Source organism: Odontesthes bonariensis, chromosome 6 (assembly GCF_027942865.1).
Source record: "Odontesthes bonariensis isolate fOdoBon6 chromosome 6, fOdoBon6.hap1, whole genome shotgun sequence".
In the NCBI taxonomy this organism is placed as follows: Eukaryota; Metazoa; Chordata; class Actinopteri; order Atheriniformes; family Atherinopsidae; genus Odontesthes; species Odontesthes bonariensis.
The window spans coordinates 20,184,180-20,210,163 of NC_134511.1; the positions used below are offsets into that span (position 1 = coordinate 20,184,180).

Genomic DNA, 25,984 nt, shown 5'->3' on the forward strand with positions numbered 1-25,984 from the left:
GGATAAGTGGAGGGGAGAAAACTCTTAACCTGCCTTAAGCCCCTGTTTCAGCCACCTCACCAATCGTGACGTGGTCACTTCATCCTTTCTGTTGTTAGTCAGACCCCTTGTTAAGAAGCCATCCATTTTCTATACCCGCGGAATCCGTTTGGTCGGGTCGCGGGGGGGCTGGAGCCTATCCCAGCAGTCATCGGGCAAGAGGCGGGGTACACCCTGGACAGGCTGCCAGTTGTTAAGAAGCCGATATGGTTGTAAGATATAATTCACAAAAAAAAAAAACACACAATAGTAATAAGTACAGGATGAGTGCAAGTTACTCATGTGGCACCACTTAGCTGTGACTTGCACATGTTGTTGAAACTTGTGGTGTTAAGAAGTATAGCTGTAGGCAGCTCAGAGGAGATAAATGAGGACAACTCTGACAACTTTTAACAACATCATTCATGATTGTTATGCGTGAGGAATTTGTTCTTGATTTAAGAGGGTGTTTCGGGTCCCTATAAACCTACTGACAGTGCCTGCAGACACAAACACAAACACAGTCATCTGTTTTCTTGTATTACATTAAAATATTAAGTTAGTGGGAAAAAAACATTAATACTGGAATCAGTATAGTCATGGGGTTAGACTTTATTTATTTGAGAGTGCAACATGGCAAAGGAATTAAATTGTACTCCCGGCTGAAGTTTTAACATTTTTTCCAATGAAAGCTAAATTGTGTGAAATCATTGTCTATTGATACTGCAAGTTGAGTAAGATGAGGGTGCTCAAACCGAGCACATCATAATATGTTTTCACATATCTATCTCCTGTTTCTCCTTACCTCCAAGCACTCACATCATATTCTGAAAGGTTTATCAATGCAAAATTGAATTTCCACTGGCATGTTTCTTTTCTTCTGATGGAGATGGCGTTCATACTAGACCAAGACACATTTATGAAGTAATGAAATTGGTACCAGAACCTCAAAAAAAATCTCATTTGATTTGTGCCTGGACTGCTTTTGTCACTGGGGAGAACTGGGCTATCATTGCAGCTCAATCTGTGTACTGACTGTGGAACAAAACAGAAATAAACTGAAACAGATATTTTTTTAAGAGAAGTGAAACATAAAGCGAGTCCTACTGGATAAATGCTCATGTTGGAGATAATTACACACACACACACAAAGAGAGAGAAGAAAAATTTAAGCTGATTTGCAATGACACTTGTTGGGAAGGTTTACATCAGCTAAAATAAACAATATTTGTGTTTTCTGTTTGTGTGTATGTGTGTGAGCGCTGATTCTGTTTTGTGTTCACTTGCATGTGCGTGTTCATGTACTTGTGTTATGTGTGAGCACGCGCACATCTTCAACCCTACTCCTGCTGAGCCCACGTTACTTTGATTGACAGGTCAAGCTTGCCTTTACACACCGCAACGCCCGCCCTGCGAGCCTGAGAAGTGTCAGCTTCTTGCGTGGCGCTGATTGGACAGAATTAGTGTTTCTCAGCGAGGTCAACGGACTAGAGGAAGTTTACAGAACAGCTATTGGTCACTTATTGAAGCCACGTTATGATCCCCACGTGGAACGGTGGCTCTGATTGGTCTGATGCCGTTTTGAGGGCTGGCCTAGAGTTTCGGTTAGATCGAGAGCGTGAAACCGCGTGAGAAAGTTGCCATTGAGGTAAAGCAGAGCCAGACAGCGGAGCGTTCGCGCCACTGTGGGAGTTTTTGTTATCAAAACTAACGTCATATTTCTTCCCTTTTTGTGAAATATATTTCGGACGCAGGGTTCCATACAAACTTAACGTGGAAATATTTTTTTTTCTGTTTTTATTGAATGTTTAACCGCCAACTAGAGACCACGGCGAGTCAAGTGGGAACTCTTCACTGCAATTAACTTTTGTGGATTTGTTTATAAGGCTTGAGCTGAGAGCCGACAGTTTGAGGCTGTGTGTTGACGGTCTACGGGTTGTCCTTTCGTCTGTGAGTTCGGTCGGCTCTCTTCTCGGAATACATCAGATCGTAAGCACAACAGACTGGAGTGACTGAAGTGGCTTCAGTCTTCATCCTCACTTGGTTTTTACCCTCCTTCCTCTTCAACTGCCTCCGGCTAATGAGCCGTTTGCTGTGCTTTTCCGGTTGATTTGCGGTCGCGCTGTCGCTGGAGCTCAGGAGACACAGCAACCGAGAGACGGCGAGGAGCGGGGAATCACGTTAAACGGTCGGTGAACCCGGCCTGAGCAGCAGGGCGGTTGGTTTCCGTTTGAAATTAACGACAGTTGGTCTTTCGAAAAGAGGCGGATGGATTCGTCTCCGTGATCTGGAGTTTCACACGTCCTCTTTGTGCTCCGTTTGATTCCTCGTTAGCGGGGTTTTAAGAAGGACACGGTCGCTTCCCCCCCGAGATAACAATGTTTCCACAGGGGCGACACCCGGTAAGTTACTTCCCCTCTTTTGCATCAGTAATTCACCTGCCTGAGAGCTAGATATAACCCCTCTGTTTCTTGTACTTTCAGCCATCTGCATGCTAATGCATCTTCTTTCCACTTGTTAATTGAGCTCTGCATCTGGCCAGAGCAGCAGCAGAGCGGGGTTGATAATATTGTTTGAATACTAACTATAGTTGAAAGTTGTTGACATTACATGTGGGTCTCAAGAGGATCAAGTGCATATTGTGGGCCACATAATGAGGCGTAATGTTGATAATCCCTAATGTTGTGTGTTTGTGTGTTAGACGCCCCATCAGGCTCCAGGCCAGCCCTTTAAGTTCACCATCCCAGAGTCACTGGATCGCATCAAGGAGGAGTTCCAGTTTCTCCAGGCACAGTATCACAGGTGGATAACACAAACACACCCTTCACATAGAGGGTTCTGCTGTTATTATGGGAAAATTTTCCCCATTGTCATTTACCCGCTAACTCTAAACCTCACCCTAACCACAGTCATCCACTCCTGCCATAATGAACAAAACCCCAAGTCTGGCCTCAGACTAACTCATAAACCTGGATAAGCTTCACATACACGCACATAAAAGCACACACATATGAAGCAGGTTTCAGTGTTGGCGCTCACACTGCGGTAGGTCGAAGTCTCAGTGATGGGTGAGAGCCAGGGGGTGGTGTGTGGGTTCAGGGTTTCATAAATCACTCCTTATTTTCCCTTGCATGTGTAGTTGTGTACTGGCCCAGGACAGCTTTTGTGCTGTTATTTTTCTTTGCATTAGACGCAAACAGGTGAATACTGCTGACCCACAGACAGGATGGGTTTCTAATTCACTTCCTAATAAAAAGAGCTGGATTTAAGAAAATCTCATGCATCCAGTACACACTAGTCGTCATCATTTGGCAGCCAGAATCTGTGTTTAATGTTTCTTAAATCGGTGAGCAAATGAGAGGGATGTTTTAGTCAACAGAGAGAGTAATCGTCTATATAGGCACACCACTCAAATGATTTTGGGTTCAAGCGAAAGAAAACTTGCTTAACTTTGCAAGTTTTGAGTTTCCCTCGAAAGTAAGTGGTGGATTGTTTTGTTTTTCAGTCTCAAGCTGGAGTGTGAAAAGCTGGCCAGTGAAAAAACAGAGATGCAGAGACACTACGTCATGGTAAGATCTGTGCACTCCATTCATCGCCCCTGCAATGTTCCACATGACATGTTGGAGTTAAGCTGCCGAAGCGTCCTTGAGGAAGATCATTCTGTGCCCTTACCAGCTGTATATGTGAACTTTTATCTTTTCAAAGGCCGATGAATGAATAATCTGGATACGTTGTTATTACTGGAATGAAGGGAACCCATTGCACACCAACATGAAAGTAACACCTGTTTAGATTGAGCAAAAGTGTTCAGCCTTTTTATTCCGACATGCCAGGAAGGAGGGCGAGCGTTAGGCTGGCTTCGCACCACAATCGTTACCTCAACTTCTATGCTAACAGAGGAAGGAATGTATAGTTTCAACGGTCCTATTTAATGTTTTGGCGTGGTTTTTGGTTTTAATGCGTGGGGTAAGCATTGGGGAAGCTGTTACACAGCTGAAATACACAGGTAAATTACATGTTTTACAATCATATTGACCTCATATCAGTAACAATGCATCGTTCACTTTAGTTTCAGATTGACAGGATGACCCTTTCGCTTTTTGAATCATATCAAATATGGATTACACAAAACTATGTTTTGGTTTTTTTTTATGTACATTACCCGAGGCATCACGAGTCTAAAAAAACATGTGTAGGCAGTAGCTGTGTTGCAGCAGCACCACCATAACACAAATGTCTGCGGTGTGAACACACACATGCTGCTGAGATGCTGAATGTCAGCACATGCGAAGCACAAACAACGTAGCTGCTGTTAGTCAGGCTGCACATCAATTTAGCTGTTTCCCATCAGGTACATTGTTCATGTTGAGTGTATCGGTGGCAGAAAACATAACCTCACACATTAACTTTTGAGAAATGTTTCTGGAAATGGAAACCGTAGGTTAATACTTGAATGATTTTTTTTTTTAAGTTAGTAGCAGTAAATGGACATTAGGCATTGGGGCGCTGAGTCCTGTTGACCACCGAAAGTGTTCAGGCCGAGATCACCCGTTCACAAGCACATACATGCAGAACATGTGATGCATTTCTCTCGTATACTTGCACACCGGTGAGCGGATTGGGGGCAATGTGGGGTTTTAATATCTTGCCTAAAGATATTTTGACATGTGAACTGGAGAAGTGAAATTAAATGATTGCTGTGTCTCTTGAAACACCAGGATAACACACGACACTGGTTTTATTTGTCAACAGGAACAGAGTGAACATATCTACTTCTATATTTTAAATGTAGACATATTTATCTGCTATGTTGGCACTCCTGCTCAGATAAAGCATTAGATTTGCATGGAGTGCCTTGTACAGGTAGTTTGGTTGCTCTGTGAGGATGACGTGTGAAGTTGCATTATAAGCTTTTAGTAGATCCAGCTTTTTCATTTTCAAGGATCCAGATTCCTTTCTCTTTGCTAACCGTCTGACTCTCTGTTCCCCTCAGTACTATGAGATGTCATACGGCCTCAACATTGAAATGCACAAACAGGTATGGCTGTTTATCTGTCTGCCTCTTTTCCACCCTCCATCCCCCTGTTTGTGGCTCTTCCTCTCTTTCGCTCCCGTTTCCTCATGGCAAGATTCTGGTGTGTGTGCCTGTTAATGTGTGCCTGTGTGCGTGTTTGCACACAAACATATTTGTGTGTTCTTTAATTTCTGTGTGTGTATGTGTGTTTTACTGTGTGCGGATGTGTGTTTATTTGTGATCGATGGGGCTCTGTCTCCATTTCCCCAGTTAGGGCTGGCCGGCTGAGCCCAGAGGCAGAATGAATGGCTCTGTAGATTGATTGGTGCTGTCTAGGGGAGCGGCCTGCTTTATTACATTAGAGGGGCAGGGCTGGGGAGGGCAGAGGAATCGATCAACGTGAAGCCGACAGAAGAGATGTAGTGTAGCTCCCCTTTTTAGAAGCTGGGAGGTTAAAGCAAGACGCAAACATGGAATACAGAATAGCAGGCACTTATCTGCTTTAATGTGCACATGTATACAGACTGGGAAGGGCACTTCTCTTTAGCCATAAGTGATGTATGCTAATAAGGTCAGGGACAGTTTTATGTGTTCATAGTAACACACAAATACAAGGTTAAACATGTATGTGCATAAGTACATTCAGACACAGTGAAAGGTAAACATTCTTACATTTTTATGTGTGTAGACGAATGGATGAGAAGTTAAAACTCACCCTTTCTCATACACACATTTCCCCACGGGAGTGGTGCAAGGCTCCGAGCGCTAACCAGTAATTACCACAGCTATCGACCAGTCAGACCAGAGGAAATTGGAGGTGGATTGGCTTGGCTACTTCTTTGAGATGTAGGGACACTTCCCTGCCTCTTTTACTCTCCTCTGCTGTGGTGTTTTTCTCATGTTCTCTCATCTCCTCTGAAATTTTATTCTTTTTCCACTCCCATGTTTCTGTCCTGGTCTTTGTGGCTTACTCACTCTTCAGTAACAGTTATGGGATCCCTTCTTTCTTGTTTCACCCAGACCCTCACCCACATCCCTTTTTACTTGGCTCCTCTTTCGTTTTATGTCCATGTGAAGCTGCTGTTCTTTCATTGTGACAGAGATGCATCTCTTCCTATTGTCCACACACACATAAACAGACACACACTAAAGCTCCAGGGGAGGTCATTAGCTTGGGGCTGCAGTTGTCAGAGCAACAAGCTTCTGTGGGTTGGGGGGTAAGGGGGATACAGACTAACAACCCACCTCCTGCTGGGGAACTAAAGGGGTGAGGGGGGGTATAGTTTGGCAGTAATGCTCCAATTATATTTGTAATGGGAAGCCTGTTCCCTCTTAGGACATTGTGTGTGTGCATATATGCTTAAAACTTTCCTCCGTGTCCTCAACTTTTGTTTATACACAGTCTCAATTAGAGAGTCATCATGAGGATTTATGCACCACAGCAACTCTCTAAGTGTTGCTTTTCAGAAGGGCTTTGATTGAGAACATGAGTGACACATCTTTGTTCCCTTTATTTATTTTCTTGTTACGTTCTTGAGCCACAGTTTATAATGAAACCTCCGTATCACACAGCTCTGGATGTTTGTGACTTTGTCTTGTTGGTTTGGATTTGCTGGCTTCACCTTATAAAAGCTGGTCAAACTATTCTCAGACAGCCTAATCAGTTAGCCTTCATACAAAGCTAATTATAGGCTTACAACAGGATTCTGCAAATAGATGTACAGGTATGGTCTACCTGATATAGATCTTTATTTAAAGCTCTCTTGGCAAAAGTTGGCCAGCATGAGCCTTGGTCTTGGATCGTGGAATTCAGAAGGTCTTTAGCTTGTTAGGATGCTGGTTTCTTAAGGATTGAAGTATTGTGTGTTTTTAAGCTCGCAAAAAGACTTAACCATGCATTACACACAATAACCCTCTCATTTTGAAATGAGTTTGTGTGTCCAAGCTGGTACTGTAGAACTATATGGCATTATAATTCACTCTGAGAACAATGGCAAGATATATCCCATAAACACTGCACAGAGTGGTCGGCCAAAACCGTTTGTTGTATGGTCCAAAAAAGAAATGTAGTCCTTTATAATGGAAAGTGTGAAATGGCTCTGAAAATGTCCCTTTAAAGCTTTTCTCATAATGCACCATTTACGCCACCTGGTGTATTTAGATGTGTCGATGAACATTCAAAGCATTTCAAGTTATTAAACTCCTACAAGTTATATGGATAAGGAGGAAATGAATAAGTAGGTAAGACCACTGTACTTTGACAGCACCATGTTGGGATGCATGTAATTCATGTCAAACAGAGGCACTCTGCAAGCTTAGAACTACTTTTGATTCCTTGTTTACCTGAAGTCCATTGTGGTTGGGGGTTGGTTGGTGTCTAAGGTGGTCCCACCTGTCCCTTCACTTGGCTGAGAGGAGGAACACTATCAAAAGCAGAGATGTGGCAGCTTCATATCTCTGAGAGAAAAGTGTTCAGTCTAACCAGAGGCTCTGCTTTCGCTCAGATTAATACATCGGCTTGCCTTTCCGGTCCGTTGTGTTTCTTCTTGCAACTAAATTATCCTTTTTTTTTTTTCATTCTGTTCCCTGCTCTTGCTTCTGTGTAAACGTACCATTCATTTTCAACAAAGTAAAAAAATTTGTGCCCAAGAAGCCATAACTCCAAATGCTATCATATCAGACGTCTCTGGTAGATCAGTGATGGAAAATGAGCATGCTGGTTTAGTTTTTGTGTCTTTTTATAAAGAAAAGTTCATGATGTATCGTTATGTGTTTGGGATAATTTGGCAAATCAGTGTTGATTTATAAAGATATATATATATATAATATTGTTTATCTTTAATAATGACTCCCTTCTAATTGTCACTCCTATCATAGTTTATCTGAACTTAAGTAAATGAACTTAACTACCTTGGTTACATTCTTCTGGGTATTATAATTTCTAATCTTGCCAAGCATTATCCAAGGATTATCTTTGTTTTTTTGTTTGTTTTTCAACTTTGTTGTACTCCAAGTTCTATTATAAGTTAAGCAGCTACTTGTTTAGTTCAAGACTCATTGAGAATACACTAGTATTTGTTTAAGCCTATTCAAGTACATAATTGGCTGATCCACGGCAGGGTCAGTAGTTTGGTGAGGTGCCAGGTGTATGCGTGTCAGAGCTTTCTGATCAGAGCAGCTATGTTTCCGCTAAAGAGTAAATCTACTCCTTAGCTTTTCAGGAATCGTCAGACGCCTTAAAACCGATTCAATGATTCAGAGTGCGAGAGGTGTGGTGTCAAGGATTTAGGTATTTGTAGTAACTGTCCAACCATTGACTACTTTTTAAGTTGAGACATGTAGTGAAAGATGACATTTCCTTTAATGTCCCGGTGATTCTTAGTTGCATCTCTACAAAGTTTGAGTTTGAAAGTGTTTAATGTTGCACAACTTATGTTGAAATACTATTTTACTACTATGTAATTTATGTGAAATACTATTTAGTAAATGTTAGCATATGAATAAGCTAAACTGAGGTGTTAAGGCAGGTAGTAAACTGCAACACTATTTCTGAAAACGGTCTTTTCTATATAGTAGTTCTCTACATGCTTGGTGTGAATAGGGAAAACTTGTCATCTTGATCAGTTTTTTTTCTTCACAAAGAAATTATTTTTGGGTCAGGTGGTTGTTTTGTGCCGTTGGGACTCCAAGTGGATTTCTTGCTCGATGAATACATTCTGAATTGTTTTTAGTCCTGAGTTTAGCAAAGTTTCCAATTGAATTGATCCAACATTTCTTTGACATTCACACAACCACAAAGGGCATTTAGATAGTTCACATCCAGCATGTGTGTCTGTGTTTCTGTTTGTGAGGAGTGTGTGTTGAGCGATCACTACGTTTCATGGTTCCTCTCGTTCCCTCTTTATCTTGGACGCGGTTGTCTCTGCTTCATTGGATGATATGTAATATGAGTCCCCTCATCTGATTTGATGCCACTGTGGGGGTATCTGGTTTCAGCCAATTGTAGCCACCTCCGGGGGTTTAGGGGGCAGGCGGATGTGTTGGCATGGATACTGGGGGAGAGCAAACTAAGTTAGCAGCTGATTAGATTATGTTGAAGTGCTGATGGGAAGAGGGACAAGAAGGACCGAGAGAGCAAAAAAAATAAAACGGGCAAGAGAGAAACCTGAGACCACAATAGTAATTAGAGAGGAAAGTCTTATTGTATTATCTGTGTTTGCACTAGTGTGACTAATATTGAAAATGGCCTCGCACTGAATTTGTGTGTAGATGGAAGTGGATGAGGGTTGTTATTGCATCAGTCTGATGAGGAGCTGTGTGTGTGTTTGTTCCTGAGGAGGCAGCAGTTTCCAGTGTCTTAATGCGACTGTGTGTACACAGTTGTATTACTTTATTGGTGTAACTGAACAGCTGTCTTTTCTAAATGAATGCAATTATGTTATCAACAATTGAGTCTCTCGCTATTTTGTGTCTCTGCTTTCATCAGACTGAGATTGCCAAGAGACTAAACACCATCTGTGCACAAGTCATTCCCTTCCTCTCACAGGAGGTAAGTATGTGTGTGACTTTGAGCCACAGACTGCATTTTGGTTGCCCTTTATGCACTCTAGTTGTTTTCCCAGCTTTGATTTACATCATTCCGTGTGTCTGTGTGTTTTACAGCATCAGCAGCAGGTGGTTCAAGCTGTGGAGCGAGCTAAACAGGTGACTATGGCCGAGCTTAATGCTGCCATCGGGGTACGTGGACTGCCAGGTCTTCCACCTACAGTGTGTATTCTTCTAATTTCTCTGTACTCACACAAACTGTCTCAGTGTTTATTCCTTTAAAGATGCATTTCCTTATCTGGCGATTGTGTAGTGTAGATCTCAGAGGAAAAGGTGCACTTCTTTGTCTTCCAGCGGCCATTAGTGTCATTATGGCTGTGTTGGGAGGTTTGAAAGAGTCTAGCATGCTTTTTTATAATACTATTACAAAATACAAATTATTCTTTAATTTTGAGAGAAAATACAATATGAAGTGTCCACCTTTCTGTAATCCTTTGAAAGAATCATAACAAAAGCCGTCTGTTTGGGGAAAAAAAGCTATAGTTTACATGACCATGAATACATAGCACAGAGACATAATACAAATTGCTCAAGGTGATTTATTTGAGACACATTTTTTTTGCCTGGTCTGACCTGAAACCCTCCGCATCACTATTGAGGCTATTATTTATGTTTCGGTTAGAAGTTAAGCATCTGCTAATCTAATTTACCTTGACTTGGAGCTGGGTAACATGGCCATTATGGTGATACTACTGATAATAATAGTGATATTTTTCTTGTTATTTTTGTTAAGGTATGTTTTCTGAGTATTGTACTGTCTTCTGTTGTTTAAAAAAAAAAAAAGCTGTAAAAGATCAGTCTAAACATATGAATCTAAACTTTGCTGTTGAGGGCTTCGACAGGATATTTAAGAATAGTTAAGGAAAATTATGCAGAGAAAGTCGCTAAATTATCAACAGTAATGAGTTTGTTGGCAAGTCTTCAACTCACCGACAAACACGGGACACAATTTTGGATGTGACTACGTTGTAAGCAAGGGGAAATGCACATTGGCATGGCTCTGCCGTGGAAGAATGTGCTTGTTAGAATGTTTAATGCAAAGTGAGGCTATAGAGATTAGGGGTGCAACGGATCAAATATCTCACGGTTCGGATCGTTCCTCTGATCAGAGTCACGGATCGGATCATTTTTCGGATCAGCAAAAACAAAAAAAAAAAAAAAAAAAAAATAGACAAGACAAATAAACATGTTTTGTCTTTTTGTTTATTAACACTTTTAAATTATTAAATTGAAATATATAAAATCAACTTAAAGTGCACAATTAACATCTTCTTTTCAACATAATCAAAGAAAAACAACTTAAAGTGCAACATAAAAACACACCGATAGCGTTTGTGATCGCTTTAGCCCGGTCAGATTGTGAAGGAAGGGGCTGCCTAAATGCCGCTGTGATGAGCGGTTGTTCACCCGCTTTCGGTTTCACTCCTGTCAGTGAAACACCGGGGTGATGTCGCTGCAAAGTCTGCACCGAAGTCTAGCCTACTTTTATTTTCCATGCCCACTGTTCTACATGTTTTACGCTGAGGACAATAAATCACAAACGAGCCATAGGACTGTTTGCTTATTGAAGAGGGAACTGGTGTAGACTTTTACCCAGAGCGTGGAAAGTAGCTCTGTCCCTGGAAACTAGCAGGAATGGTAACGGCTGTGTGAGGACTGAACATGCGCACAATTATTATTTTTTTTTCATAAAGCAATCCGCGGATCATGTGTGTGCCGAACCGAAATAATTGATCCGAACGGATCACGGATCAATGATGATCCGTTGCACCACTAATAGAGATACAACTGTCTCATTTTGCATGCTGCACAGTGGTGTGGTGGCTTCTTGGGCCTCACAGCAAGACGGTTCCCAGGTCAAATCTCTGACGTATTAATATGAGTAAAAATGTTGATATACAGCCTACTTTGAGTTTAAATGTCAGAATATGGCTTCAATTGAAGGTTTTGCCCACCAAAGATCGGAGGGGGTGCACAAGATTTTTGCTGGACAGAGGTTGTCAAAATAAGATAAAAGAGTAATTGAAATGGTGCACTTCACAACTATGCAAACAGCTGACTGATGCTTTTTTGATTAAAGCATCATACAAAGCAGACACGCTTTCTCTCTGGGATTAAATTAAAATGTAGTTTAACCTGTTCTTGACCTGTACTTATCAAAGAAATGACCCTGAGCGGGTGGAATCCTTCCGCTGTGACGATGGGCTCATTCAAGATGATTCAGTATCAACTTTTCCAGTAGACCACTGACCTGCAGTTTTGAGTTGTCAAAGGACACGCTTGCTCCTAGACTTGGCTGTTCTCTCAGAACTATGTACAGTGCCTGTGGCAGACAGCCATGCACACCTTTATTTTGTAACAAAATAAACAAAAGTCCCAAACATCACACCTGTATCTCATCCTAGGACGTAAGTATGCAAACTTATAGTGGCCTTTCGCTTTGTTTCTTAGGCCCCATCCACACGTAGCCGGGTATCTGCTAAAACGAATATATTTTTCTACGTTTGGACCTGTCATCCACATGAAAACGCTTAAAAACGCATCGTAAACGAATGTTTTTAAAAACTCCGGGCAAAGTGAAGATTTTTGAAAACTCCGTTTATGCAGCTGCGTGTAGACAGAGATAACCGGAGTTTTGCGTTTTCGAACGTCACAATATGCGCCAAAACAACAACAAATCTGCTTTAAAGTCTAAAGTGCGACCTTTGTTTACTGAAGAAGCATGGATGCCTTGAGAACTGTGGTGGTTATTATTGTGCAGGCGCTGTTTACTGCCTTGATTTTACACGCCCAAGTCGTACTCCCAGAGGAATGGCGTGACAATTTCGCATGTCCCGGTCCTCACTCCTGTCGCTGTCGGAATTATTACGTCCTCATATCGAGGGGCAGTCCACTGTCATGCGATCACCTGTCAGTGTGCTCAAAAAAGTTGCGTGCACACTTTATTATTTAGCTGACAAGGGCAGATTGCGCAAAACAGCAAATGCATTTGGGTTGTCAAGACAGGTGAAAACGCAGATGTTCGGTTATGTGTGGAAGGAGTTTTTTTCGAAAACGAGGTAATGTGGATACAAATGATTTTTTAAACGGAGGGGGGGAAATATTCGGTTTTAAAAATACCTGGCTACGTGTGTACATAGCCTTAATTAAAAAAGCTATTATTCTGGAGAGAGGTGTGAAATTTCACATGTTATTTTGTGTGCTTGTGTTCTTCACGGGCTTGGCAGCGGAACCACAGCACCAAACTATACTAAAGATCACAACACGGTAGTTAGATTGTAGAGTTGTGTGTGTAGGACGTATGAGAGGTTTAGTTTGAAGTAAAATAACTTTTTAAGGGTCAAGAAATAAAAATAGACGATTTACTTAAAAAAAATTTTTGACAGGATATAATTTAGCTATATAACAAGAGATGTTGTCTGCCTGAGATGATGGATTTGAAATGACCAGCTATGAGAGAAGGGTTTTTACCTGCTGTTTGGCAGTGATGTTCTTCTGAAAAGAAAAATGGAGACAGATTTCATGTCTAAACTACAATTTAAAAACTCACAAGACATTTAGTATGATCATGAACCACAAACCTGGTGGGCAGGTTGTTGCGATCGGGAATCTTTCTTTAGGGATGATTTTTCTTTGGGGTGGGATTAAAGAATTAATCAGCCTTATAGGAGCCATAAGGGTTTAACTGGCAGGAGGAGAAGCTATAAGCTCGAGTTTGAGGGAAATGTGGGAAGGGTTTGGGGAGGGTGGGGGTGCAGCTTTAGTTTAGCTAAGAGTAAGGCAGTGGGATCAGAGGGTAGATGGTTTGATGTGTGGTGAGTTGTTAGTTGGCGTGGACTGATGGGGGTCTCTGTTTGTGTGTGATGGGGTGAGAGGTGGATTTGGCAGTTGCTGTTTTGAGTCTTAATTGCAGGATTTTAGTGTTTGTAAAAAGGGGGGTCAGGCGGTTGCTCTTACGACCCCCCCCCCTCCCCGTCCATCTCCTCCCGTCTCCCACGCCAGCCTGTCATTCACCCCGTTTGTGAGTTAAATGAGTGTAATGAAGCGTGTTGCCCCTACCTCTGCTCACATTCACGCACACACAACACACTTTCGTACACACCAGCTCACACTAACCTCCCATGACAACCCGGGCTCCCCTAGCCTCCACCAATACTTCCCCTCCATTTACTCCCATCTGGGGGTGCTGTTTGTGTATCCATGTGTGTGAATGTTTTTGCATGCGTCTGTGTGTAGCAGAGCATACATTTCTGTTATCCCCAGAAAACAACAGGCAGCGTTTGGATGGCTGAGTGAGGGTGTGTGCGCCTGCCTTGTTTATCTAGACTCTGTGTATGCATGTTAGTGTGATCAAGTGTGACGTGTGGGTGTGTTTATGTTTGATTGCTTGATTTGCGAGCCAGCACTGTACTTTCTGTGTGTCAGCCAGGCATGGGGGTCGAGGCTAAAAGACCATTTTGTTGTTTTGCTTTCATTCATGGGGGTGGATATTGGGAGTGAGTGAGGGATGGATGGAGAGGAAAAAAAAGAAGGCGGTGGCTCAGGAGGGGAGGTGGGTTAGTCAATTAGGTGAGATAAAAGTCGGTTTGACCTTCAGCACTCCTTCCACCCCTGCTGAGTCGCCTCCTGTGCCCCGCCCCCCCCCCCCCTCCTCTTCTCTCCCTCCTTTCTCCACCCCTCCTTGCGGCGAATCAGTGAGCTTGGATTCCCGCGGCTGCTGTCTGAGGAGGCAATAATGATGTTTTGGAACACAAAGGCATTTCACGCTCAGACGAGCGCCTGATTTGGTGTGAAAGAGAGAGCAGGGCTGCCAGCCAAACTTGCCCTCCCTCCCTCCCTCTCTTTCTGACCCTCTTCCCTCTCCTCCCTCTTCAGCCGCCTCGCTCCCTCACAAGACCTGACAGTGCGAGCAGCAGCTGGGGCTCTCGACTCTCTCCCCTCCTGCTCCTTCTCTGTCATTCCTCTCTTTCCTCCTTGTGTCCCTCCCCCTTCTCCCCTCCCTCCACATCCTCAGGCTTTGGGCTGTGATCCCAGCTGTCAGTATTGTTCAGTGTTTGACCTCGGAGGGTGGAGGATGTGTGTGTATGTGTGACGCAGTGTGTAGGGGGAGAGGATGTGTTCATCCTCTCGTAGAGAGCAGCAGCTTGTTGAGGTGGTGTAAACCCCAGACACTAAAGAAACTGTCCCAGCTGTTGAAGTCTCTATTGATTAAGTTAGAGTGCTATTGATTTTCACATATTGGTGGTGAGGTTTCATTCGCAGACTCTTTTAAGTTTTTGGTGTCGAGTGTTGATGTTTTGCACATTGTGGCAGCTATACTGCGTCCTTGCAAGCTGCAGCCGGAGAACTCTGAATCTCACCTGCTTGGTATTTAACAATATTGTAACATTGTGTTCTGCGTCTCAGGTTTGTTTGACTGGACCATAATCGTGCTGCAAGCTAAACTCATGTGTCTTCATGTTTACTGGGATTACCTTGATCATTATTGATCGGTTGATGCAAAAAGAAAATCATAAACTTAGCAGAAAGTTAGCAGCCTCTTGATACTACCATCAATTTTGCATAGTTTTTGTTTATTTACATCAGTCGGCTGAAGGAAACCTACACAATCAGTTTCTCCAATGTTTCCCACTCATTGACGGTCGACTGATGTTTTCTTGATTACGTGTCGTGTTGCATTCACTTCCGCTTCTGTAGTTTAGTGGCACGAGTTATCAAGGAGCACCTGGAGATGATTGGCTGTGGATGACAAGTACATGTCCTTTAACACAGCCTTTTAAATGAGCAGAAAAGGACCGTTAATCATTTACTGCCATTATTTATATGATGAGTGATCGTCATTGAAAATTCATTGATTGCGAAAACCCTAGTTGGGTTGCAACACAACCTCAATTTATTTTAACTTGTCATCTATTTCTCTTTCTGTCCCTCTCTAATAGCAGCAGCATCTATCCCATAACCACGGTGGTGCCCCAGTTCCCCTCACCCCTCATCCCGCCGGCCTCCACCCCTCTCAGCTAGGTGGTTCAGCTGGCCTCTTGGCTCTGTCAGGAGCACTTGGTGCGATTCCCCCCCATCTGGCAGGAAAAGATGGTGATAAAAAATCTCACATGTCTGGAGCAGACTCGCACCCTGCAGGACCTGACCACCTTAGAGGTGAAGACATGCTTGTGTTGTATTTTGTGTTGCATCCTTTGATTGTGCTAATAGAGACCAAACTAGTTTAGGCTTTCTCTGAGTCTGATTTGTCTATGGCTTTTGAATTCTTCGGTAAAGACACATTGAACTCATTCTCTTTCCTCTCTTATTTTTCTGTTTTTCTCTCTGCTGAACACCCAACCCTGTAACCTCAACCACATGTGTGTTTTTCCAATGGCAACAGAGCGAGAGCCTGGCACAGTAAGTACTTCCTCTTTCTGCAGCAATGCATACTGTTCTAACGAACAACTCCGTTTATTTTTATGTTTGGGGCTACAATTTGGTTTCGGGGAACTGACTTTGTTATTAAATTTATTATGATTACAATTGGTTTGTTATTAAGCTGTTGATACATATCTGAGGGTCAGTACACTCCACTTTAAGAGAGCCAGAAACAAATTTAAACAGGCTGCTCTGAGTAATTTGCATTTACATCACATAGAGCTGTGCCATGTAACGGATTGTTTGCGTTTCTGCTTTTGAACAAAGTCTTATTATTTGATGATGCATTTTTCTGTATTTTACTGAAATAAGATCATCTAAACTGTCACAACAAGTTTATCCTCAGTTATATTCGAACTAAGATGTGAAACCTATAGTACAGGAGACTTCAGCCTTTCTCTTTTTGTTCATTTGGATAGTCTTGCTTTTTTTATTTTTTTATATCAAATTCTTTGTTGCTGCAGTGACCCAGTTTCCCCTCAGAGATCAATAAAATTCATCTCACCGTGTCATTATGAATAAAAGCACCTTGTAGTTTTCACCCACTGTTTCACACCCAAACAGCTTCCATCCCTCACGGTTTTATTTATGTGATTGCTATTTTCAAATCGTGTGTGCGTTTGGCGATCTCTTGGATTTAGTTTAGTTCTGCCCTATTCTCAACTTTTAGGCTTCCTTTCTCCAAATGAGCTTTTTAGCATGATCACACACACACACACACACACACACACACACACACACACACACACACACAGATGCACGCACACACGCACTTCTCCAACCTGGCCTGCATTGTTGTGCCTATTTAACACCTCAGTGAGCAGATTACCCCCTTCCACCCCCTCCTCACACCGCCCCTGATCCCGCGCTTAAAGACTCTCATTGTGTTTAATGCCACCACCACTGAGCGGGATTGGGGGGGGGGGGGGGGTGCTTGGGAAAAGGTGGGAGTGAGGGAGCAGCAGTCATATGACACTGAGCTTGTGTGTGTGAGTGAGAGACACCATGCTAAAAGCGAAGGGCGGGGGGGGGGTTGCTGCTTATGTTTTGCGGGTCAGTGCTTCTGTGCTCAGCTCGCTAAAACCTTTCAATAAAGGGGGGAGGAGGTGAGGGAGGGAGCTGAAGGAAGAGGCCTTTGTCAGTATACAGATTTTAAACCCCCCCCCATGACTCTTTCCCTCCCTCGTCTCTTGTCACCCTTTATTTTCCTCCACACTCACACCCTCCCTCCATCTTCTTTCTCCTCTAATCTCATCTCCTCCCTTTCCCCTTTTTTTCTCACCCCCCCTCTCTTAGCTGTTCCTCCTTCATTTACCCTCCCCCCCCCCCTCTCAAAGTGCTCGCTCCCATGCTAGATGTGTGCATGCGCATGTGTTTGTGTATGTTGGATGCACATTTCATTGACAGGCTGAGACTATAATGGACTCTACATGAAGCTTTAATCCATTAACAATAGGATCCGTTGGTCAGGAGGCCAGGGGTAGACTGCTCCGTCGGTGTGTGTTTGTGTGGGTGGGTGTGTGTGTGTGTGTGTGTGTGTGTGCGTGCGTGCCCGGTCTTGGGACACAGAGGGACACCAAAGTGTTATGCAAGCAATACACACTTGCAGTCTGTTACACGCTTGTTCGTACACACATGCTTTCACAGTCAATTACACCCTGCACACACACACTGACACACAAACAGCAGCCAGTGCAGCTTGTCAGAGCCAGGAGAGGGAGCACTGATAGATTTTGAGGGCCACTTAATGTAATCATCAACTTCAGAGGCATGTGTTTGTGTTTGGTTGTGACTGGCTTTGGTCAAGTGAGAAAAGAGGTTGCTGTTAAAGTGTTAGTGCTGCTTAATTCATGCTTCTGTGAACTGTTAACCTATTTGCAAGCAAGAGTCTGTTTTTCTAACCTCTACACATGGCTGAATAGCTCTTGTAATTAGTGGTAGATGGATCTGCCGGTTTAGCGAGCAAGTGCAGAATGCACAAACATTCAAGCACAACCTTAACTGTAAATTGCAAGATTGTCTCACCACCTGAAAATCCCCATTTCTCTCCTCCTTTTTCTTCCAAAATCCTTTTAATTTTCTTTTTACACTACCTGTCTTGTTTTTTATCTTTTCTCATCCTGTTCCACTTTGCTCTGCCTTTCTGCCCCCCCCCCCCCCCTCCTTCTCTGCTTCTGTCTGAAGAGTAACTCAGTGTTGCCGGAAAGTCTTAGGAACTCAGATAAGCGACGGAACGGACCTGACTTTTCAAATGACACCAAGAAACGCAAGGTGGATGACAAGGACTCCAGCCACTATGTAAGAAATTGTTCTGCTTTCTGTCTTTTTTTTTTTTTTTTTTTTTTTTCAAAAAAGGAATAATATGTTTTAATGTGTCTGTAATCGGAATGCTTATCAATCTGATTGACTTTATTTTCAGGATAGTGATGGAGAGAAAAGTGATGACAATTTAGTGGTGGATGTTTCAAATGAGGTCAGTATGTTTTTGGTATTTTTCTCTTTTTGTTGTTGTTACTGTGATGAACATGGTTCTTTGCTCTAAAAATAATGCTTAAACTAAAGTCAAACAGTGCAACACTTCAGTGAGTGAGTGTATGAGAGACGGCTCTGTTTTTTTTTTTAATAAAACGACTGTACTGTGTTGGTTAATTTATGTGCTTTAATGATACCTATGTGTGTCCCCCCCAACTAGGATCCAGCCTCCCCTCGTGGCACACCCCTTCCATCCCCCAGAGAAAATGGGATGGATAAAGCACGTCTTCTCAAGAAAGACCCCTGTAGTCCAGCTTCTACTGCTTCATCAGCTAGCTCCTCCTCCCTCAAGTCCAAAGAGATGGTAATGGTAGGGATGGTCATTTGTTTCAGCTTATAGTCAGTTTGATTTTGGATAGATAGTAGTTACATATTTATAGTGTCTCTCTCTATGTGTGGCAGCGAGATAAGGCAGGTACTCCTGGGCTTAAGTCAAGCACGCCTACACCAAGAGGTGACTCCACCCCTGGTCCAAGTTCCACACCTGGAATCCGGCCAAGTCTGTCGAAACCCCCGTCCATGGAGATACCACATCCACCTAGTAAGTCCAGTATGAACATTTAAAAATGAAATGTATTAAAATTTGTGTAATTTTAGTGGAGTTATTTTTAGCTGAAAGAAATGCTTTACCTTTTCCAATATGCCTTTAGGAGTCACCCTCACCATTAATGGTCGAATGACTTTGTATAAATGATGTAAAACTTTGTTCTCGTGGCCCATGCTTACTTTGAAAAAGTACTGTGGCGGTTCAGAGCTTTGCTTCTGTAACTGAGAGGAGTTTGGTTAGAAATTACTTTGCTTTTGCTTATTGATCACCAGCAGTGTCCGACGACTCTGAGCAAAACGATCTTTTTCCCCCTCTTCTCTTCAGCTGCAGGTTTACGAACCCCCCTGGCTGTTCCGGGTCCATATCCGGGTGCATTTGGTATGTTGCCCCATGCAGCAGGGATGAACGGAGAGCTCGCTGGTGCTGCTGGCGCTGCAGCCTATGCTGCTGGTCTGCACAACATGTCGCCTCAGATGAGTGCTGCAGCAGCGGCTGCTGTGGCTGCTTATGGCCGCTCACCTATGGTCAGTGCAAAATCAGGGTGGATGGTTCTTTGGTAACAAGATGTGACTTTTTATTGTGTCTGTCAAGTTTTTGCATGGACAAAATAAAAGAAACGTATGGAAAATCAGATCAACATAACTGTTGTTTAAGACATTGAATTTCATACATTTTTAAATAATATCAAATGGGTGTTAAGAGTTTGTGCCCATTGGACATTGAACTCTTTGACCTTGTTACTAAAGTGAAAAGTTTCAACAAATCTCATCAAATGAATCTAAATACTACCTTCATTATTACATAATTAACTTCCCTCGGTTCCATTTTCGGTAAAGTCCCCTCTTGAAGGAATCTGCTCCCTGACAGTACATCTGGTATCAGGATACATCTCGATGTTTGAGTTTCTTTTAACTCCGTTCTTCTTTGAAAAACCTGTTCAGCCTTGTTGAGTTTCATGATGAACAGGAGTAAACGGAACAGTGAATTGTCAGATTATTTGTTCTAGTTTTGCTTCACTTTGGAGTTTACTCTCCACAAATGATCAAACTTGATCACTCAAGACATTAGCGACCTCAACAACTGAATTCTGTTAAATTCACTTCAGTAAATTTGACTCACTTTACATTTATTCATAGTTTTACTGCATCAGTTTCATTTTGAATCTTATTTCAGTGTTGGAAGAAAAAAAAAATTGCATTCACTGCGATTCATTCTTTGCAAATAAAGGGGTGTGAATACTTTCTTTGACTACTTTTCCATACTGTACATTATATATTGCAAAGTGTATGTAATGTCAATAACTGCACAGCTGTATCTCACAGGCCTTTGTAGTGCTGTTTATACTGTGGGTATGCTAGTGAGCCTTACGTTCAGTCACCTCATCACTTTGTTATTTGCATAGTGTTCATTACACTGTTTAAATAGGTTTAGAGGACATACAGCTGTGTCTGGGCAACACTTGATAGCAACTCAGGTTGTGTACTCACCAGCGGCATGAGTGTGTGTATTGGACCAGGGCTGGGAGGGAGCAGCCCATCCACTGACAGCTCTGCCTGTGTGTTTGCAGTCTCTTGCACTTGTCATTTGAATTCAGTGTGTGTGTGTGTGAGTGCTTGAGAGTGTCTGTTTGTTTTGTGCTCATGAGTGTTTGTGTTCTCTTCCACAGGTTAGTACTGACCTGTATGCATTTTGCCAATTCCCATGGTCGCATGTTTGCACAGTGCTCATAAAATATGTTTTCTCTCTTGAAGGTTGGTTTTGATCCTCATCCTCACATGCGAGTCCCTGGAATGCCTCCTAGTCTCACAGGAATACCTGGTGGCAAACCGTAAGTGTTTTTGTGTTGACTTGTTAGTAGGCAATTAAAACCCTTTCTAACCCTTTCTTCTACTTCATACCTCTTTCTTCCTTCTTCCACATCCTCTTATATCCTCTTGAAATCTCATCTCATTCTTCTCTGTGCCATCAGCGCCTACTCCTTTCATGTTGCCGCCGACGGACAGATGCAGCCAGTTCCATTCCCCCCAGATGCTTTAGTGGGACCAGGAATTCCTCGTCATGCTCGTCAGATCAACACACTGAACCATGGAGAGGTGGTGTGTGCTGTCACCATCAGTAACCCCACCCGACACGTTTACACAGGAGGAAAGGGATGTGTCAAGGTCTGGGACATTAGTCACCCAGGAAACAAGAGCCCTGTGTCCCAGCTGGATTGCCTGGTGAGTGAGGTGGTTGGTGTAGGATAGTAACACAGTACAAATAATCACTGGAGCAGCAGATCTGTTTTTATTAAATGTCAAAATTGTTCAAACCACAACTTTTGTGGCCATAGAGCATGTTTGTACAGACCTGAAAGGTACTTTGGTCTTTATCACATAGAATTGTAATGACCACAGTGCAAAAATAAAAATAAGAAAAACCAACAACTTTTTTTTATGCCCATCACACCAGAACCGAGACAACTACATCCGCTCCTGCCGTCTCCTCCCTGATGGCCGAACGCTTATTGTGGGCGGCGAGGCGAGCACATTGTCAATCTGGGACTTGGCCACTCCCACTCCCAGGATTAAAGCAGAGTTGACATCATCAGCACCAGCATGCTACGCTCTGGCCATCAGTCCGGACTCTAAGGTCTGCTTCTCTTGCTGCAGTGATGGAAACATTGCAGTCTGGGATTTACACAACCAGACACTTGTTAGGTAAGAGATCACGGTCTGATTTTATTGTACAAGGACAGGCAGCATCGATAGTGTGCTCGTTTTTAGTTTCATTTTTGTAGATGCACTCCACAGAGACCAAATAGTTAGCATTTGTACTACAAGAGTGGCTGCTGATGTGAAAGCGTGTCGGCTCTTTGCGTTTAATATCCTGCGATGGACACCAACTGCCCATGCAACACGAGGCCTATTGCGTCTGTTGAAACATTTCTTTCTTTATTTTACTAAGAACTTGTATGTGTATCCTGCAGGCAGTTCCAGGGCCACACAGATGGAGCCAGCTGTATCGACATCTCCAATGATGGCACCAAGCTGTGGACTGGAGGCCTGGACAACACTGTCCGCTCCTGGGATCTGAGGGAGGGACGGCAGCTGCAGCAGCACGACTTCACGTCACAGGTACACACTCGTATTGAAGTGTTACCCCCAGGGAAACTCGGTTAAATTGCGACAGCTGGTCAAATACTCAGTGCTGACATAACTTGACTAATAATTCCTCTGTCCAGATCTTCTCTCTGGGCTACTGTCCGACAGGAGAATGGCTTGCTGTTGGAATGGAGAGCAGCAATGTCGAGGTCCTTCATGTCACCAAACCCGACAAGTACCAACTTCACCTACATGAGAGCTGTGTTCTCTCCCTGCAGTTTGCGTACTGTGGTAAGCATACTTGCTGTGTACATTTAGGCCGATTTACCATTTCCTTCATTACATAACATTTATTTTAGTTTTCTTTAGAATGGATTGTGTTTAATTTGCGATGACATTGGTGTCTCGAGGTAGCCAGGAAACACACCACAGCTCTTTGGCTTGAGCTGTGGGTGTTGTGGTTAGAGCAAGAAATCGTATCATTGTGGTTAAAGAACTTTTCCCTTCAAGTGGTATTTTCTTTTCTTCTGCGTTGTTTTTACTCTGTCATCTGACAAAAATCATTTTGCAAAGAAAGCTTGGATGTTCAGTCCAATTTGTATTATTGATCCTTCTGTATTTGCAGTACTAGGCAAATTGGAGCCGTCAAGCAGTGAAGACGATTTTCTTTTGTGGTCGTCTCTGTTTTTCAGTTGACAAAGTAAATACTGGATCCATCATGCTCTCGAACGCAAAGAACAATTTAACCAACAGATGGAAAAAGCTGCAGAATTATCTTGATTGTTTCCAGGTGCATTTCAGCATGTCAGTAGTCGAGTTTTGATATCCCGCTGGCAGTAACATAAGCACACATAAAAAGAAAAGACCACAAATTTAAAACCATGGACTTAAAAATGTCATGAAATACTTGGTATTGTTTGTCAGACATCAGTTTGGAAAATTACATATGTATGTGTGGTGGCTCTTAGTGGTCAAAACAACTCTGAGGAACTTTAAAAATGATCAACATAGTGTGAGATCAGATATTGTTTCTGAATGTGGAACTACGAATTTGAACTGTCAGCTGTATCTTGTTGACAGTGTGATGGTTTGTTCTTTTTAGCTTCCACTTAACTTTCTTATTGTGGTGTTTTTTTTGTGCTCTTCTCCCCCCAGGCAAATGGTTTGTGAGTACTGGAAAGGACAACTTACTGAATGCGTGGAGGACACCCTACGGAGCCAGCATATTCCAGGTTGGGACTGTAGAGCACAACATTCAACATATAAGTTATGACAAAAGATGTAAAATCACAGATCCGAGTGGGCAGAGCTGTTTTTTCACCGTTACTATGTCACATCCACGCCATGAGAGGATGGATACTAAACGGCCACAATGTTGCCCTTAAAAAAAGTCCTCTCTGCTGTGCATTTAGTTTCGTATTCGCACATTTCTGCATGTCTGCTGTTGAAACGTGATGAAATATTCATTTTTGAATAGTGACATATGTAATCTCATGTTGGGCATCAGCACCTTATGGCCAATTTTATCAAGCATGTTGTGATAGCTGCTGTAATTTATACACCATACAGCAATGCTGAATGGAATGAGAGCACCAGATATCATGTTTTCATTTGTGTACCTAAATATTATTTCACAGACAGAAGCCATTTTTCTAGATTTTATCAGAAACTTCTTTCCTGCCGACTCATTTATACATTTATTCCTTCTGTGCTCTCTTTCTCCTCCTCAGTCTAAAGAATCATCTTCGGTGCTAAGCTGTGACATATCTGTGGATGACAAGTACATCGTTACTGGTTCAGGGGACAAGAAGGCCACTGTTTATGAGGTCATCTACTGAAAATATGGAAAGAAAGCAGGGACTTTCACTCTTTTCCATAAATCTTTATTACATTTCTAGAGATTTTCCCATGGAGCCAGATCACAGTCGTGAGACTTTTCTGGCACACTCTTCTTCGCCGTCACATCTGCTGCAGAGACCAAGAAAGGAGACAAATATTTGAGCATATTTATTGTGCCTGTGAAGTTGACTCCTTATCAGCTGGGAATTAAATGGAGCAGTTGGATGTTAATGGAGGCAAAGAACTCATGTGGATGTTGGAGTCTACTGCGTTCTGCATTGGACCAGCCCACGTTTTGTGGCCAAAGGGGATTCTTCGACTGGAACCAGGTCTCTTGATGATGGTGTACCCAACTACAGACGATGAAACGCTTTAAATTTGGTGTCTCAACCCGTAGTAGAGATTCTACAACAAACTCGCAGACTATATTTAAGTGGCAAACAGAAATAGAACATGTTGGACAGAGACGATCTGAAGTTTAGAGATACAGCAGACGGATGAACATTTTACAAACCATGAATGCTGAATATATTGGTTTGTATTTTGCTTTAGACAATGCTCACAACCTGTCGATCTCTCAGCCTGGAGTGTTTGACCTTAAAACCTCAGCCTGCTTTTCTGATACGCCTACACTGTCTGAAAAGTACCCTCTCTGTCTTAACAGTAAGTCCTATTCATACTAACTGCACTGTAGTGGTAGCTGTCCCCCTACATGCTTTACTTAAATACCCAAGTGGGATGTTTTCAACATGCTAAAAGCTATGCTGACTTGTCTGACCTTATGCTACTGTAAACTTATGCGTTGAGTTCATTCAAACCGAGAGAGAAAAGTACATTTGTGGAGAATTATTAGCTTACAGCAGGGTGCGTTGATACATTTAAGCTTCAAAAATAGTGTTTGAAAAGTTTACCTACAAAAGGCTGAAACCTGGTTTGTTCTGGAAAAACCTGCTTTATTTTTATTTCCCCCTTTGTAATCGTGGTTGAAAGAAAAATTGGTGGAAACCTGACATAAACGAGATTGAATTCATCCTCAAGTTCCATTACTTTTCCCAAATATACCCATTTTAACTGATCATTTGCCAACTCGTACATTTTCACGTTTGCATTAAATGAATCCTGAAGCGTCCCGGATCCTAACTTGGGACAGGCTTACGTGTGATTTCTTTTGTTTATTTAGTAGCCTTTACGGAACAGAACCAACAGGTCTGCCCTGTTGTAAGCCCTCATCAGTCTGTGAAACACTTCATGTCTTATACGAGCAGCGATATTTCCTCACTGAACAGGAACCAGCTACAGTTATTTTACCATGCAGTTCAATCTTCTTGTATGTGTTGAATGGTGAAAATGATGACCTCATGACGTTGAACGTTAAAACAAATGACATGACGTCTTACCACATGTTGCCACTTGTTTTAACTGGAACTCTTGGACTGGGACATTAGCTGTAACTCGTTGAGAGGGAGAATACTGTCACATTGTTTTTCCACTTTAAAAAGAATATTGTGAGATTATGAGATTAAATTATTCTTAAATCTTTTGGAGATGTGTACAAAAAGAAGGTACAGTTATTACTTAAGTTTGAGGTGGAGTCCATCAGCGTCAGCCATGGTTAACTGATTAATTACAGGACCTTGTATTTACTTTTTTTTTTTCATTTTAATCTATTTTTGTCTGTAAAAATGTACATATTTTTTTCTTTTTTTTTTTTTTCTTATAAGACATGCTTTAGAAATAAACAGTTTTTGTACTTCTTTTACATATAATCAGGAGAAATACTAAATGGTCTTAAGGTAGTAACTCAAATGATTGAAATGTCTAGATAATAAATGTGTTTTTTTTGTAATTGGAGTCCTTCTTTTTCCAGTTTGCACACAAGACGACGATCAGTCAGAGTTTAGAGAGCAGAAATGCAAACAGGAAGAG

General features: G+C 42.4%; 1 protein-coding gene across 4 annotated transcripts; it reads left to right on the forward strand.

Moving 5' to 3' along the window:
- Positions 1–1,663: 1,663 nt before the first annotated feature.
- Positions 1,664–25,921, forward strand: LOC142382207 (transducin-like enhancer protein 1). Of its 4 annotated transcripts, none has more exons than XM_075467805.1 (20): positions 1,664–2,420; positions 2,720–2,820; positions 3,524–3,587; positions 5,012–5,056; positions 9,519–9,581; positions 9,695–9,799; positions 15,577–15,793; positions 16,020–16,036; positions 18,242–18,355; positions 18,477–18,530; positions 18,750–18,899; positions 18,992–19,130; positions 19,461–19,660; positions 20,888–20,964; positions 21,106–21,355; positions 21,588–21,835; positions 22,105–22,252; positions 22,360–22,510; positions 23,375–23,451; positions 23,950–25,921. In XM_075467805.1, the coding sequence occupies exons 1-20, from the start codon at positions 2,397–2,399 to the stop codon at positions 24,055–24,057; spliced, it is 2,352 nt and encodes a 783-aa protein (XP_075323920.1). In that variant the 5' UTR covers positions 1,664–2,396; the 3' UTR covers positions 24,058–25,921. The 4 variants fall into 4 exon arrangements, with proteins under 4 accessions (XP_075323920.1, XP_075323921.1, XP_075323922.1 ...); XM_075467806.1 differs by having other exon boundaries at positions 15,580–15,793; XM_075467807.1 differs by having other exon boundaries at positions 9,695–9,736.
- Positions 25,922–25,984: the final 63 nt, after the last annotated feature.

Excerpts from the sequence above, each read along its gene's own strand:
- LOC142382207 (XM_075467805.1), top strand. The coding sequence starts at position 2,397 with ATGTTTCCACAGGGGCGACACCCG. Across the intron at positions 20,965-21,105 it reads GGAATACCTGGTGGCAAACC|CGCCTACTCCTTTCATGTTG; the intron begins GTAAGTGTTTTT and ends CTGTGCCATCAG. Across the intron at positions 21,356-21,587 it reads TGTCCCAGCTGGATTGCCTG|AACCGAGACAACTACATCCG; the intron begins GTGAGTGAGGTG and ends CCATCACACCAG.